General features: G+C 41.1%; 1 protein-coding gene across 2 annotated transcripts in view; it reads left to right on the top strand.

Moving 5' to 3' along the window:
- Positions 1 to 16,361, top strand: part of Poln (DNA polymerase nu) — a 146,415-nt gene that overhangs the window by 19,765 nt on the left and 110,289 nt on the right. For both annotated transcript variants that reach the window (XM_057772397.1, XM_057772396.1), the window contains exons 5-9: positions 2,653 to 2,765; positions 8,514 to 8,671; positions 11,006 to 11,074; positions 13,383 to 13,443; positions 14,139 to 14,203. In XM_057772397.1, the coding sequence (XP_057628380.1) occupies positions 2,653 to 2,765; positions 8,514 to 8,671; positions 11,006 to 11,074; positions 13,383 to 13,443; positions 14,139 to 14,203 (466 nt within the window). The remainder of the gene's footprint in view (positions 1 to 2,652; positions 2,766 to 8,513; positions 8,672 to 11,005; positions 11,075 to 13,382; positions 13,444 to 14,138; positions 14,204 to 16,361) is intronic.

Genomic DNA, 16,361 nt, shown 5'->3' with positions numbered 1-16,361 from the left:
TGTGCCACAAACAGTCTTGCTGATATAGACTTGGTCCCAAGGTGGCTGTTTTGGGGTGGTAGACCCTTAAGAGAAGAGACTCAGCAGGTGATGGGTAGGTCACGGGGGATCCTCCCTCTTGAATGGATTAGTGCTGGTCTTTCAAGAGTGAACTTTCACACTAGTGGACTGTTGTGAGGTAAGGCCACCATGTGCTTGGCCCCTTCTATCCTTGGCTGGTTCCCTTTCTGTCTGTCCATCATGCTGTGATGCTTCAAGGGACCTCTGACCAAGCCAGTACCATACTTTTTGGACTTTGCTTCTGCAATTGTGAACCAAATGGACTTTATTTAATTGTGCCTAATATGATAGTGGCTTTTCTGTCTTTTTTAATTTTCTTTATATTTATTAAAGCTTTTTGTGAAGAATTTTTCTTCATCAACTAGACTTTTTCAACTTATCACATCTTTACTCATGTGTTATTTTATCGGATTAAACAATACTCTAGCCCAGCAGTATGTACAATCTCCATCTTCACATTTCTCTATAATGCCTGTCACCACCACCACTCATAAATATTGTTTATTTTATTTATTATATGTTCACTACTAATATTGCTGAGGGTTAGGGCAGGACTTTTTTTTCTTCTCTTTCATGACCCTACACTCAGAAGCACTGCCACAGAACAAATGAATATTTATCCAGCATCATTTTGAAGTATGTTAATTTCTAGGAAAAATAGTCCCTTATGTACTATAAAACTAGAATAATAGCCCTAAATCTATAGTTGTATATCTAGGATTCAAAATGAACTTAAATAATACTTTATGAATATATACATAAATATGTTTTAAGAAATTTTGCATATATAGTGTATATAAGTGTTTGCATATGTTGACATGTTTATACACATGTATGTTTGTGTGTGTTTTATTTTATTGAGACAAGATCTCTTGCTGAATTTGGAGCTTGTCTATCCTAACTAATCTAGTTAGCCAGCTTGCCATGGGAATTGTTACCTTCCAAGTTCTGGGATTACAGTCAGGTCACAAAGTATTTACATGGGTTCTGGGGATATGTCATAGTTAGCTTCAGTTGTCAACTTGACAGAAACCTAGAGTTACCTTGGAAGAGGGAACCTCAACTCGAGTATTACATTGATCAGCTTGGAATCGGACCATGTCTGTAAGGCATTTTCTTAATTGCTAATTGATATAAGAAGGGCCAGCCCACTATAGATGGCACCATCTCTGAGCAGGTGGGTCTGGGCTGTAGAAGAAAGATATCTGAACATGAGTCTAGGTGCAAGCCAGCAGGCAGTTATTCCTCTATGGTCTCTGCTTCAGTTTCTGCCCCCAGGTTCCTGCCTTGACTTTCCTTGATGATAAACTATAACCTCTAAAATTAAATAAACCCTTTTCTCCCCAAGTTACTTCTGGCTATGGTATTTGATCATAGCAACAGAAAGCAAACTAGAACAGAATTTGAACTCAGATCACCATGCATGCTTGTGTGGCAGGAACTTTTTCCACTGAGCCACCTCCCAGCCCTCAAGAAACCCTTCTGCTGTTTGTCTTATCAAGACTGACTTCAGCCAGCCTGAAAGTCTCCCTAGGAGAAGGCAGTGTAGCTGCTAGATCTCTTCATCCTGGATCTGTGTTTCAACATGTGTCAGGAAGGTTCTCACACCCCATTTTTCCGTTATTCCTTTCTTCCTTCCTTTCCCTCCCACGTCTAAGCCAAGAACCAGTGCTGTTGGCACTTTGACCTCCTTACCATCTTAGCCTCCTGTCCTAACAAAGTCAGACCATGAAACTTTCAAAACACTATACAGTGCTGTCAATGGAGTCATACAAGCAAAACCCAACTACACACCACCCAGTGAGCTTGCTCACTGAACTTCTAGTTTCTTCATCCCTTGTCCCATCAAAGAGCTCTTTAGATGTAGTATTGCATTCTGCCATGAAGAGGAACTTACGGTTTGGTGGTTTAGGGTTTATCTCCTAGCAGTAGCAAGATATAGCATCAGAAACCAACCTTAACACCTATTAGATATGACATCTCTGAACTCAAGTCCCTTCATCTGCATACTGGATGGAGCGCCTGTCTTGTAGCACTGTGAAAGTTTTAGTGCAGTAACCTTGTGAAATATTAGCCTGGTACCGGGACACATCTGATAAGTATTAACTGTTACCCCACATGCAGAAGCTCAGGAAGTGATGGAAGAATGCTGTAGTTCATCACAAGTGGGTCCTTCTCTGATAGGTGTGTGGATAGGCTGCTTGCCTACAACAGTCCTCGAGCAGGTTGCACAAGTTCTGGAAGGAGAAGAGTAAACAGGAAGGAACATCTGTCATACCCAGCGGCATGGGTAGAAGTGGCACAGTGAATGACAGAAGGAAAGACCTGGCATACTAAGAGATAGAATACTTGGAAGAGCCTGGGCCAGGTCCAGTGTGTGTACTCTGCATAAGAGCTTCAGGAGTAGAAGCTTTGCTCAGAGATAAGCCCTGAGTAACGCCCACTTCACAGGATTCTTTAGTTAATGAGGTGTGTGTATGTGTGTGTGTTTGTGTGTGTGTGTGTTATATAAGGATAGTTAGTTATTTAATATCACACTATTTTCCCAAGATTTGAATTATTGTCTAAATTGATGATTTTTTCCTTGTCTAGGAACATGCTGTTTTGGACACTTAGATGTAAACGCCCCATTGTTTGTTTTAATGCCAAGGACTTTGTGAGAACAGTACTGCAGCTCCTTGGTGAAGAGGATAGTTGGAAGCATGGTAAGCCACCATTCGCATTGTCCCGAAGATTTAGAAAGGTCGCCAGGCCACCATGCTGCAGGGCTCCTGGCCTCACAGACACTGTTTCTTCACCTGCCAAGAGCAGAAAAAGGCACACCCCCTCCTGTGTGGTTTAAATTCCTTTGGTGACCTAAGTGGGAAAGGATGGTCCATCAAGCACAGTCACAATGGGCTTTGTTATTACCTCCTGTATCTATAGACACAAGAATTAAACTTCAACACAGAAAACATCAAACAAGGCAGGGTGTTTATTGTCTTTAAGAGAGTAGGGAGTAGCTGGACATGGTGATGTATGCCTTTAATCTAGGTACTTGGTAAACAGAGGCCAGCAGGTCTCTGAGTTCAAGGCCAACTTGGTCTACAGAGCAAGTTCCAGGACATCCAGGGCTACAAAGAAACCCTGTCTCAAAACAAAACAAAAATAAAAAAAATAAAAATAAAAAACAAAATAAAATAAAGAGAGAGAGTAGGGGAAAAAACTTGAATTTTAGGTGTAATTTTTTTCCCAAGTTATCTGAGTTTTGTAATATTCATAATAAAGTGTTGAGAAAAATTACTGTAATAAATTTCTAACACACACAAAATTACTCACCACAGTCTGATCAAGATTTGACATCCAAGTGATTTTTTCTTCATTTTTAAACCACCAGCTCCTTAGAATTTTGTAACAAATATCAAACAACACAGGGTTAAGCACTAATATTTCAATTGTATGAGCATCCTAAGTTCAAGGCAATTGCATCACCTTCCCCGGTGTGAGCAGTAATCTTTCCACATTACTAGCTATCCTGACAGTATTCCAGCTCCCACACTTGTCCTGTGACACTCTTGTTTGTTTTTATTGTGATGGTAGAAGTTGTTGATTGTCATTGTCTAGGTTCCTTAATTGCAACCTGGCAAGATCCAAAATCCATTATATTTTCTCCATTTTTCTCCTTTTTCCATTTTCATGTGTGTATGTTTGAATGTATAGAGCATACATGTGTGGACTGCATGTACGCATATATGCATGCATGTGGAAACCTGGAGTTGATGTTGGGAATTATCTTTGATTGGTCTTTTACCTTATCCACTAAGGTCTCAGTCAGACCCAGAGCTGGCAGATGTGACAGTCTTACTATCCAGCTTACTCTGGGAATCCCATCTCTTGCCTTCTGAAGCTGGAATTACAGGCATGCTACCATACATATCTGACATTTACATGGGTCTGAGAATTTGAGCTCTGGTTCTCAGGGCCAAAAGGCAAGCACTTTGGCCACTGAGCTGTCATCCAAGTCCATTTTCCTCATTCATTAACTAGACTAGTTCTGTAGAGAGGATCCCTCATCCTCTGCCTAAGTGAACTTGAGATGGAAACACCTAGATGGAAATTTGGCTATTTCTCTTTACTTATATCTTCAAAATAATGACTTGTTCCACAGAGTAATTATATCAAGCAAAGTTTGATTAAAAAAATTTTAAACAATGGTCATTGTGAACATGTAGGTTAGTTTTATTGCTTATTTAACTATTAGTATATTTAAATAAGATATACTTATGTATGTACATTACTACAATAATGACTGTAGTGCAGGGCAGGAAGTGTTCAGGGTAAGTATATAGCAGCTCAAAGTCCCTCAAGTCAAGAAAGGTCAATATTATAAACCATCGAAGATATGTGTGTTAGAACAAAACATACTTATTAGGTTGAAATAAATGGTGGAGAGAAGAAAAGGTAAATCTGTATGGTCACTATGGAGAACACTATAGACAGACCTAAAAAACTAAAAATAGGGATTTGTCTTGTCTGACTTCTGTTTGTCAGTTACAAAATTTTACAGGGATTAGCATCCAGAACATTAGGTACTGTCCAATTTCCCAAGGTCTTTTCAAAAGATTTTTCTGTAGAACCCTTACCTTTAGAACATCAGAGATCAGTCAGTGTTACCTGACAGTGTCATGTGAAGTCAAACATTGCTGTCCTGAGGGCACAAGCATCCAAAATGAAAGTTCCAAATATGTCTACATCAGTTGTCTTGGCCATAATCTGGAGAAGTCTTGATACTGAGTGCTGTGGTAAATATAAATCTCTCAGAATATTATAATAACTTAAGAATGCCAGGCAATCTGACATTTAGTGTGATGTGATCCAAGATTATAGTTTATTTAAAGATCAGTACCTTTTGTTTTTAGTTGTCTCATAGGACTATCTTATGTCAGGAAATACCATTCTGCCTGGCCTACTACCTGCTTACTTTGATACAGTGACAGGATAGTGTGTGAGTTCAGCTAACTACTACCCTTATTCCTTGACTAAGGAGGCATGATTTTTTGACCATGATGAAGCATTATGAGTGGTCTGGGAGATAGGAGATAGAGGAGAAAGTAGAAAAGAAGACCTATCACCTATAATGTCTAAAAATCCCATGTCAGGAGAGGACAGTTGAGGGGAAAGAAAAATGGACATGGGACCAAGTTTCTGACTTCACTGAGAGATTCATGTTCCAAGTGAGCTTGGACTCCCTATCCTTTCCCAGCTGCTTGGATTCCAGTTCTTTAATGTGATTACCCTATCAGCCAGTCATGTAGGACCTGGGTGTATCGAGCCAACTTCCCACAAGGTGGATGGATATTCTTGAAGAGGGCTAGAGAGATGGCTCGGCAGATAAAGTGCTTACAGTGTGAGTGTGAAGACTGGAGTTAGGGTCCCTAGTGCCCATGTAAATGTTGAGTAGGTGTTATGGTATGTCTACCATTCCAGTATACTCAGAAGGTAGAGACAGGACCTCTGGAACAAGCTGGGTAGCTAGAGAGACATACTGAGGCTATGGGTTCAACTGAGAGATTTTGCCTCAATAAATAAGATGGAGCCAGGTGGTGGCGGCGCATGCACGCCTTTAATCCCAGCACTAGGGAGGCAGAGACAGATGGATCTCTGTCAGTTTGGCCAGCCTGCTCTACAAAGTGAGTCCAGAACAGGCTCCAGAGCTACACAGAGAAACCCTGTCTTGAAAAAACAATAAATAAATAATCAGACAAACAAAAAAACAAATAAGATGGAGAGTGCCTGAGGAAGACTCCTGGCATCAGCATATATCAGACTTCTACATATATGCACCTGCACATGCACTCACATACTCACATGTGCACACACACACACACACACGAACAGGCACACACACACCACACGTGCAGATACATATGAAAAAGAAAAAAGAAATTCTTTTTTTTCCCTCTTGGTCACAAAGTCTTATATTTTTCCATGATAAGTTAGACCTGACAGGTCACTAGCTCAGAAATTTGAAAATGACTGGAAAAATCATTTAAATCAAGACTTTATAACAATAATCAAATAATTATTTAGGACATATGTGATATTAACACGTTTTATATATATAGTTAAGTGTGACTGTTTTTTCTATTAATTACAGGGTATAAATCTTTCATCCTAACTTAATACATTTTTTTAAAAAAATTATTGAGAAATAATAGTCATAGGGGTACTTAGTTCTGTAATTTGATAGGCTAGCAAAAAATTAGTCATTGGAAAATTAACCTTTTGGGGGCTATTTATTTTTATTTGATTTTTTCATATAATATATTTTGATTATGTTACACCTCAAGATCTTCCCCCACTGCCTTACTTACCCAGTTTATGTTCTTTCTCTCTCTCTCTCTCTCTCTCTCTCTCTCTCTCTCTCAAAAAACCTCCCACAAAAACACATAATAAAAATAATAACAAAACATATAAGATTAAAAAATTGCAAAACAAAATGAAACAAATAAGTTTACAAAAACACATGGACTTTGTATTTATTAGCTCATTACTCTTACCCATAAGGCTTGCCCTAGAATGTGGTGGATCTACCCAGTGACATTCCGTTGTAGAAAATTGATTCACCCTTTGCCAGCAGGTATCATTTACAGACAGCTTCTTGGTTAGGATGGAACCCTGTGTCCACTTCCCCTTCTCAGTGCTAGGATACTGTCTGGATTGAAGCTGTGTAAGCCCTGTGCATACTGCCACAACCTATGAATTCATGTGTGTGTAAGTCCAGTTGTATCTGTAACAGTTTCCTTGGAGTCTTTCCTCACCTGTGGTTCTGCCCGTCTTTCTGATTCCTCTTATACATAGATAGACCCTGAGCCTTGAGGAGAGGGGCTTGATGAAGATGTTCCATTTAGGACTGAGTGCCCCAAAGTCTCTCATTCTCTGCACATTGTCCAATTGTGGCTCTCTCTGATAATTCCCATCTGTTGCATAAAGACGCTTCTCTGAGTAGTGTTTAGTGAGAGAGTGATCTATGGATATATCGATATGCTATTAGGAGTCATTTTATTGCCATGTTCCTTTAGCAGAATAATAGGTTTCCCACTAGTCCCGTGGCCTATCCAGTTTCCAGTGGTTGGCACTTTATCAGTGTCAGGTTGGGTTCCATCTCATGGGATGGGCCTTAAATCCAATAAAAAGTGGTTGGTTACTCTCATAACTTTTGTGCCACTATTGTACCAGAACAGCTTATGGGCGGGTTATTGGGCAGTAGTAGTGCACATCCGTAATCCCAGCACGTGGGAGGCAGAAGCAGGACAGAGCTCTGTGAGTGTGAGGCCAGCCTGACCTACAAAGTGAATTCCAGGACAGCCAGAGCTGTTACACAGAGAAACCCCATCTTGTAAAAAAAGAAAAAGAAATCTAGTTGGCTAGTTGGGACATTGTCTCCCCCATTATATGATGATTCCAGAGAGAGAGAGAGAGAGAGAGAGAGAGAGAGAGAGAGAGAGAGAGAGAGAGAGAGAGAGAGAGAGAGAGAGAGAGAGAGAAAGCTTCTATGGTGGTAGGTTTCTCTGTGGCTTTTCAGAGGCATTTATTGTTAGTTGTCCCTCTCATATTTCCTCCTTTACCCTGATCTCCCATCCTCCTTCCCATTTAATACTTCTGCTCTAGCTTCCCCTCTGTCTCCACATAATACTATATTCTATTTTACCTTGCTTGGAAGATCTTCTCCATCCCCTGGTCCCTTACTAGGTACCTAACCTCTGTGGTTATTTAAATTTAGAACACATATCAAAGGCTTTAAAGTTTAATATTCACATATAAGAGAAACATGTAATAGTTATCTATTTTGGGTCTGGGTTACCTCACTCAGGATTTTTTTTCTCTAGTTCCATCCATTTACTTGTAGAAAAAAAATCTTTTTTCTTAACAGCTGAATAATATTCCATTGTGTGACTATAACACACTTTCATTATCCATCTATCAGTTGATGGACATCTGGGTTATTTCCCATTTCTGGCTATTAGGAATAGACCAGCAGTGAACATGATTGAGCAAATATCTCTGTAGTAAAATGTAGAGTCCTTTGGGTGTATGCCCAGGAGTAGCATAACTGGATCTTGAGGTAGATCTCTTCCCAGCTTCCTGAGGAAACTTCCCACTTATTTATTTCCACAGTGGCTGTACAATTTGTGCACCCACAGCAACAATTAAGTGTTCTCTTTTGCCGGGACCCTTTCCAGCATATGCTCTCATTTGCTTTATTGATATTGGACATTCTGACTTGGATAAGATGAAATCTCAAAGGAGTTTTAATTTGCGTTTCTGTAATGGCTAAGGATGTTGAACATTTCTATAAGTGTTTCTCAGTCATTTGTGTTTCTTATTTGGAAAACATTCTGCTTAGTATAAATATGGGAAAGCAATAATTGTTTGTGGTTTGAGGGAATACTAAATGACCTTTTCCTCTGCAGTTGCAGGTTTTGTAGGACTAGATCCCAGAGTTGCTGCATGGCTCATAGATCCTAGTGACACTGCACTTTCATTTGAAGACTTAGTTGCAAAATACCTAGGAAAGTCCATCATAGTTAAACCAAGCAGCACATTTGGTGATACCTCAAGAAATATTGTGGTAAGATATTTAAGATGAGGTTCTATCTACCTTAGTGCAACCCTGACTGTTTACTTCATAAATAACCTAATAGTATCAAGTCTATTGCTAGCCCCCATTTCATCTCATTTGTCCCATCCAAATATTTTTTGGCTGAGGTGTTTTTGGTAGAGGTCAGTGAATAAAGTGTGAAGATATCCGGGAAGGCTCACTTGCAGTGTAATTCGATAGATTCTCCAGGGTCAGTAGCACCTCTGTGAGCAGAGAACTGTCCTTTTGAAAATCTGTAGCTCTGGTGACAAGTTCTTATTGGCTGACTTCTGTGACAGCCATCTCAGTCAACATAGAAAGGATGAGGTGAATTTTCCCCAGGCCCCTGGTCTCCAGGAGCTACCTTTCCTGAAGGAGAGGTATAAGGGGGCAGTGTGGTTACAGCCAGAACCATGGTGGAACACTGCAGGTGAGCATTCAGATGGCCAGAGGCACAGATGTAAGAGCCTGCACACCCTGCCCTTCATCCTCTTAACTATCATGTGTAGAGCAAGGGTCTGTGTCCCACAGGGATAGACTGTAAATACCAGAAACAGAAATACTGTATCCATGAATTTAAAAAGAGGTATACCAGAAGGTCATGAAATAAATAGATTGCAGAGTCAGAGAAGATACAATTCTTGTAAGAATCTTTGACCTTGGCAGTCTGGGAGCAGTGGCAATGTAGTTTTAGCACTTGTAAAGTGAACCTCTTCCCTCACTAGTGGTTAGAATCCTACTCCACCAGGCAAAGATTCCCTAAACAGAAGGTGAAATATGACTGCAAGAAATTGTCCACTTCAGTATTATCAGTCCCAGTTCACAGATGAGTATACTAGATGTGCACTCATCTTGCCCGAAGTACAGTTGATACCGTGGTTCAGTTTGGATTTATGACTTTAAGTCTAGTTTCTTCTTACCATTTCCACATATGATTCAAGGTAAGATAGCTACATGGGATTGAAATCAGCTGTAGAGGGTGTATTCTTCTAATGCTGGACCAGATACTTAGGGTGGCTGTTGAGTCAGCTCCAGATCTTCTGTTCTCTGTTCCTGAGGCCCCTTTCTTTGTCTTGCCTCATGAGGGTAAGAGGCATCCCAATCATCATTGTTGGTGAGATGTATCTGTGCAGAGCCTTGTAGTGCATGAAAGCTAGAGATGGAAACTGGGCCTTTAGTCTACGGGATCTGCTTCTGTACTGCTCTGAAGAAGTGATTTGAGTTGCTCAGAATGGAAGGGACCTCAGATAGAAGAATGGCATGGGAACGGCAAGACCTTCTAGAAGATTAGCTCCTTAGAGGGGACAACAGGGCAGTTTGGAAAGGAGAAAGGGGGCTGTATTATGCCAAGAAACAGGCCTGTCGAGCTTGATTCAAAAGGTAGTTTATAAACTGGGCGGGGGTGGCACACATTTTTAATCCCAGCACTCAGGAGACAGAGACAGGCAGATCTCTGTGAGTTCGAGTTCAGCCTGGTCTAGAGTGAGTTACAGAACAGGCTCCAATGCTATAGAGAAACCCTGTCTCAAAAAAACAAAACAAAAACAAAAGCAAAAAAAAAAAAATATGATCGATCACTTTGGAGTTGAGAAAGCTGCAGGAAACCATGTGGGATTGTTCTAGGTTGCGGCATAGATGTGGTCCTCTGCCTCATAACTCCTGAGTTATTGATGGGAGAACCAAGATGAGGAAATGACTGAAGAAGCATGCTGGCATATATCCAACCAGTAGCCACATACTTTGAGTTTCTTCTAATGTGAGGATTTAGCAGAGATAAATCTGAGCAGTTCAGAGTTTGGGGCTCTTTGGTAGAGTTGGATATTGAGTGGAAGGTCATGGAAGATCCCGTTAGGAAGGACACGGATTGTTTGTTGAGGGTCTGTCTTTTATTCCATCTCCCCTCTCTGTCCTTTGAAAATGTTTATGATGTCTCAGGGTTTTTCTATTTATACCTGTCCTAGGGTATTAATGGATAGGTTAGTGTGGAATGTAGCACCCATGAAGTGGTGCTGTGTGACAGAGCAGAGAAGAGAGGCTGTGGGATCTAAGAACTCTTGTCCTGGCTCTGGAAATCATATAATCATTACAGCAGGCATTGGGAGCTCTCTTTTTCTATCTTTATAATGAAGAAAGAAATGCTGGGCTGGGAAAGTATCTCCCTGTGGACAGCTTAACTTGCACAACAGAGGTACTTTTCTGTTAGGGACCTTGTCAGGAGCATCCTACCATGTCACCAGAAACACTTGTGTAGGTGATATCAGTTTCCAGACTATGATGAGAATTGCTGCCATGTTCATCTGAATTTTAACATATTCATTTTTAAAGAATCAGAATGCGTGCGTGAACTTGAGGATACTCTACAACCTCACGATGGATCTCTGTTCCAAGCTGAGGGTAACACATTTTTTTTATACTGTAATTTCTGGCTATATAAGACCTGTATTTTCATTTGTACCCACACTCACACTTAAGTTTTCAATATGACATGAGATGATTTCCTAATGCCAAATTAGTCTGTGCCTCATTCAGAAAAGGAAAGACTAAAATGGTAATTCCTACGGTTTTAAAATGTGTTCTGTATATTGAAAACAATTGTTTCAAAGCGTCACAAATAACTAGAGTGTTTTGGATGCCCAAAGTTTACTTTTGTTAGCAGCAAGACAGACCCAACTTGTTTCAGTTAGGTTTTTATTGGGAAGCTGTAGTCAATGGAGGAACAACTGAGACCTGAAGGAAAAGAGACTATGTCCTGAGGCAGAGGTGAAGGAGACTGGCAAGATGAGATGCTTCCAAGGACAGCTATAGCTGGAGACTTTTCCATTCCTGGGCTCTAATGAAAGCTATTTCTCTCTTCCTCTGCCATAAGGCATATGCCCAAACAAGAAACTGTCTTAAGGGCTGAGGTGGAGCCCAAGTGATATGTCCTGGAGAGGAGGAGGAGCAGCCTACCTTAGGGTGCAGGGACAGACAGATAAGTTGAGGGGAACTAGAAGATGAGGCCAGCCCTCTAAGATGACAGCAGAAAAGAGTGAACATAAGAAAAACTTCAGTAAGCATTGTGAAAAATCAGGTGTGGTAGACATGGCCTGTAATCCAAGTTGAAGTGGAGGCAGGAAGAAGTTCAGTGGCAACCTCATCTACATAGAGAGTTTGAGTCCAGATTGAACTACATGACACCGTGTGTATAAATAAGGACCTATAAATAAATAACATGGAAGGTGATATGAATAAAAGAGGAAGGATTTTACGCTTTTTTGATGTAAGAATTTTTTTTTTTTTTTTTTTTTTTTTTTTTTTTTTTGGTTTTTTCGAGACAGGGTTTCTCTGTAGCTTTGGTGCCTGTCCTGGAACTAGCTCTTGTAGACCAGGTTGGCCTCGAACTCCCAGAGATCCGCCTGCCTCTGCCTCCCGAGTGCTGGGATTAAAGGCGTGCGCCACCACCGCCCGGCTCAAGAATATTTTTTTTTTTTTTTTTTTTTGGTTTTTCGAGACAGGGTTTCTCTGTGGTTTTGGAGCCTGTCCTGGAACTAGCTCTTGTAGACCAGGCTGGTCTCGAACTCACAGAGATCCGCCTGCCTCTGCCTCCCAAGTGCTGGGATTAAAGGCGTGCGCCACCACCGCCTGGCCTCAAGAATATTTTTAATACAATTGTTTCTCATTTTACATAGCTAGCCCCTTTCTCATTCCTTCCCCTCCCCCACCACAGTCCTCTTATCAGAAAGGGTAAGGCTTCCCATGGGGGAGTCAACAAAGTCTGACACATCACTTCAAGACAGGACCAAGGCCCTCCCTCCTATATCTAGGCTGAGCAAGGTGTCTCTCCAAAGAGAATGTGCTCCAAGACACCAGTTCAAGCACTAGGGCAAATTCCTGGTTCCACTGCCGTTGGCCCCACAGACTGCCCAAGTCTCACAGCTGTCCTAGTTTGGTCCTATGCAGGTTCCCCCGCTATCAATCCAGAGTCAGCGAGCGCTCACTAGCTCAAGTCAGCTGTTTCTGTGAGTATCATCACAATGGTCTTGACCCCTTTGCTGATATTATTGTTCCTCCCTCTCTTAGATTGGTCTCCGGAAACTCAACCCAGTGATTGCTGTAGACAGATTTCATACTCTTAAAACAGGTGGCCTAATATAATGATTCCAACATTTCTGACTAGTCTGTAGAGTCAATACAAGATTGATGAAGACTAGGTAAAATTATTGGAATTCAGTGAACCATTCTGTAGTTAAAATGGAAGACTAAAATCATGCAAATACTCCTCAAAGTAAGAAAACAAAGATCTTGTGAAATTTCAGAATATCTCTACCAGATGTTTAGAGTAATAAAATATTCTCTGTACTAGAAATAAAAGTTTTATTTAAAAAAAGAATGGAGGGTCTGGAGAGGTGGCTCAGCAGTTAAGAGCACTTGGCAGCTCTTCCAGAGGACCTGTGGCTCAATTCCAGTACCCACATGGTAGTTCACAACTGTCCATAACTTCAATTCCATGGAATCCAGCACTCTCACAGACCTATAGCCAGCAAGGTAAAACGCTAATGCACATGAAGTAAAAATAAATAAATTAAAAAAGAATGAAGATAGTAGGAGGAGCCACTTTAGACATGGGTCACTCTAATCCTAACATAACAAAGTCAAGTAGCTTTTCAGCAAAATGCAGATAATAATTTGAAGCCATATTGATATTATCTCTTCCATGAAACAGGCTTATGGCTTATGGCAACTATTTTGTACTTTGGAGATTCCTTTGATACCAATTTTGGCAGGTGAGTTACCATAAAAACAAAGTATAATCATCTTTCTGGAGAATCTTTACATTGTTTAAGAATGACTCTTCTCTATCCTTTAATGGAATGGGCACTGTGTTTCATCCAAAGAGGCTGCTATCATATTTTCTGTTCTGCAACAAGATGGTTTGGGCTACATCACCTCCTGGTCTGGAAGGACTTGAAGGCCTGGCATCCAGCCATGGAGACCCTCCTGTTCTGTCTAGCCAGAAGAGGGTCTCACTGACATTTACCCACCTGTGTTATCTCAATTTCAGGCTAGTCCTCCAGCTCTGTGCTTCTTTCTCCTTTAAGAGATACTTCCTTTAGGCGCCCTCCAGGGATTTGCCCATCTTCGCCTCTGACCAGGTCTTGCTACAGGGCTAGGAGTCATTTTCTATCTAGAATATGCAAAGGGCCAGGCTGGAACCAGTGCAGTCCAACATCCTTCCTACCTTGTGACTGAACCCAGAACCTGGCTTGTGCTGGGCAAGTACTCTGTCACTAAACTGTATCCCCAGCAATCCAGTTCTTTCTATGCTTCTGTTACCTCACAGAACAGCAGTTGACTTACAGTGGGGCCTGAGTCAATGAGCATTGCTATCATTAGGTCATCAGAGAGTAGGGCTCTTCAGTCTACTGAAAAGGATTGATTAATGCAATGAAAATATGATCTGCTTTTGATTTTGACTCAGTGATGGAAAACCATAAGATTCCAGTTGACAAAGAAGAAATGGAGAGGACTTCAGCACTCCTTGGGGTAAGCTATTATTTCAAAATCTGTAATTGTCATTGTTCCTATTAGATTCTCATTTTCTTCCCTACCCTATTTGGCCCTAGAGTATTGTGGATACTGTTCATCCTTCTCCTGGACTCCTGAAGGGGAAGACCACGTGTTGAAGGGTTTACAACCCATTGACATCTATTGCACTGTAGTGGTTTTAATAAGAATGATTCTAATAGGCTTACATATTTGAACCTTAGTTACCAGGAAGTGGCACTATTGGAAAAAATTAGAAGGTTTAGGAAGTATGGTCTTGTTAGAGGAAGCATGTCTCTGGGAGTGGTCTTTGAGGTTTCAAAATCTCATGCCAAGCCCAGTGTCTCTCTTGGCCTATGGATCAGAATGTAGAATTGTTAGCTACTTCTCCAGCACCATGTCTGCCTGCGTGCTACCATACTCTTTACCATGATAGTAATAGTCTAACCTCTGAAATTGTAAGCAAGCACCCAATTAAATGCTTTCTTATATAAGGTTTGCATTGGTCATGGTGTCTCTTCACAGCAATAGAACAGTGTCTAAGAAGTTGGTGCCAAGGACTGGGGTATTATGTGACAGGCCTGACCATGCTGTTTGTTTGGAAGAATATGGAAGATTTTGGACTAGAAAAGTGGTTGAATGCTTTCAGCAGGGTTTAATGGCCCACTCTAATAGGAGCATGGGATACAGCAGTGGTGAGAGCCATGCAAATTGTAACAACTGAGCTCCAGATTTCACAGGGGAAGAATATTAGCAAGTGGCCTAGAGATTGATAAGAAAAAGAGCAGTTCCGTCAGCACAAGAAATCCAATGAGGTCGAATCAAACCAAATCAAAATGCCTATAGTTTTATTAAGTAAGACACTCTCAGGTGCATGGGGGTGGAGACAGGGCAGCGGGGAGCTCATGCAAATGGGGAACCATGTGTTTCTCCTCTGGGAGCCCACTTAAATACCCTGTGGGAGTGGTTTGGCATGCTGGGATTTGGAGTCCAGAACAAAGCAACTCCCAGGCCAGGGATTGGGGGCTACGCTCCCAACTTAACAGAGATCATTCTTGGGATATTTTGGTAAAGAATGTGGCTTCTTTTTGCTCTTGTCCTAAAAAATCTGCATAAGGCTAAATTGAAGAGTTTTGGATTATTGGCATTGGCAGTAGAGATTTCAAGACAGCCTAATATTGACACTATATCATGTGGTTATTATCTACATTCCATTCCCTGGCTCCCATAGGCTTGTAGCCTATGTGTAACAGACCTGCCTATCCTGGAACTCACTCTGTAGACCAGGCTGGCCTTGAACTGGCAGAGATCTGCATGACTCTGCCTCCCCAGTGCTGGGATTAAAGGCATGTGTCACCACCACCTAGCTAGTAATCACTCTTATACAGATTTATAATGAAAAGGAGCAAGCTGGGCAAAGAGAAATATAAACTGTACAGTGTGAGGATAAAAAGAACATCAAAAAACGTGATGTTGGAGCCAATTCCTGTGCTCAAGGAGTTAAAGAGCTTAAAGAAAAACCTGAAATTAAATGAAATAAAGGGAGGAGTGACCTCAGGGCAAAACCCCATACAGCTCAGTTTCCAATTTATAAAAAGGAATTAAAGAACAGCTTAAGCTGTGAAGGAAACCATCAACATCAGGAAGTGTCAGGGACCAGCCCAGACATAAATCATTTCTTGTACCAGAGTGGAGGTGTGGGAATAAATGAAGACACAATTCACACGGCAGTATTGGGAGGGGAGTTTCAGAGATCATTCGCATCCTGAAATCTGAAGTCCTGAAATCACCTGCATTTATTTTACAAACAGCTTTTATATCAAGGTAAACTGATGGGGGGGCAGGTAACACAAACTTCATTAGCATTGTCTCCTAGGTGGGGAGGGTGACTTAGATCATGTCCTTGCCTATGCCTATTTTATCATGTAGATTGAAAGACACCACTTCCCCAGGTGACCTCATAATTTACAATAGAAGGAGCAGAACAACATTAGCATATTCCAGTTGTTAGGATGGTGTCAGGTTGTTTTGCTATCAAAGAGCTAGGCAACTACCTCTTGTGTGGAAAGTGTAAATTGTGCCTTATAAGTTGCTCAGATTCTCTGACCGCCAGACAATGTGGAATATGGGCCTGCATAATTTGACCCCCACAAGAAAG

The sequence above is a fragment of the Chionomys nivalis genome, chromosome 6 (assembly GCF_950005125.1).
Source record: "Chionomys nivalis chromosome 6, mChiNiv1.1, whole genome shotgun sequence".
Classification (NCBI taxonomy): Eukaryota; Metazoa; Chordata; class Mammalia; order Rodentia; family Cricetidae; genus Chionomys; species Chionomys nivalis.
This window is presented reverse-complemented; position numbering and strand designations above follow the sequence as displayed.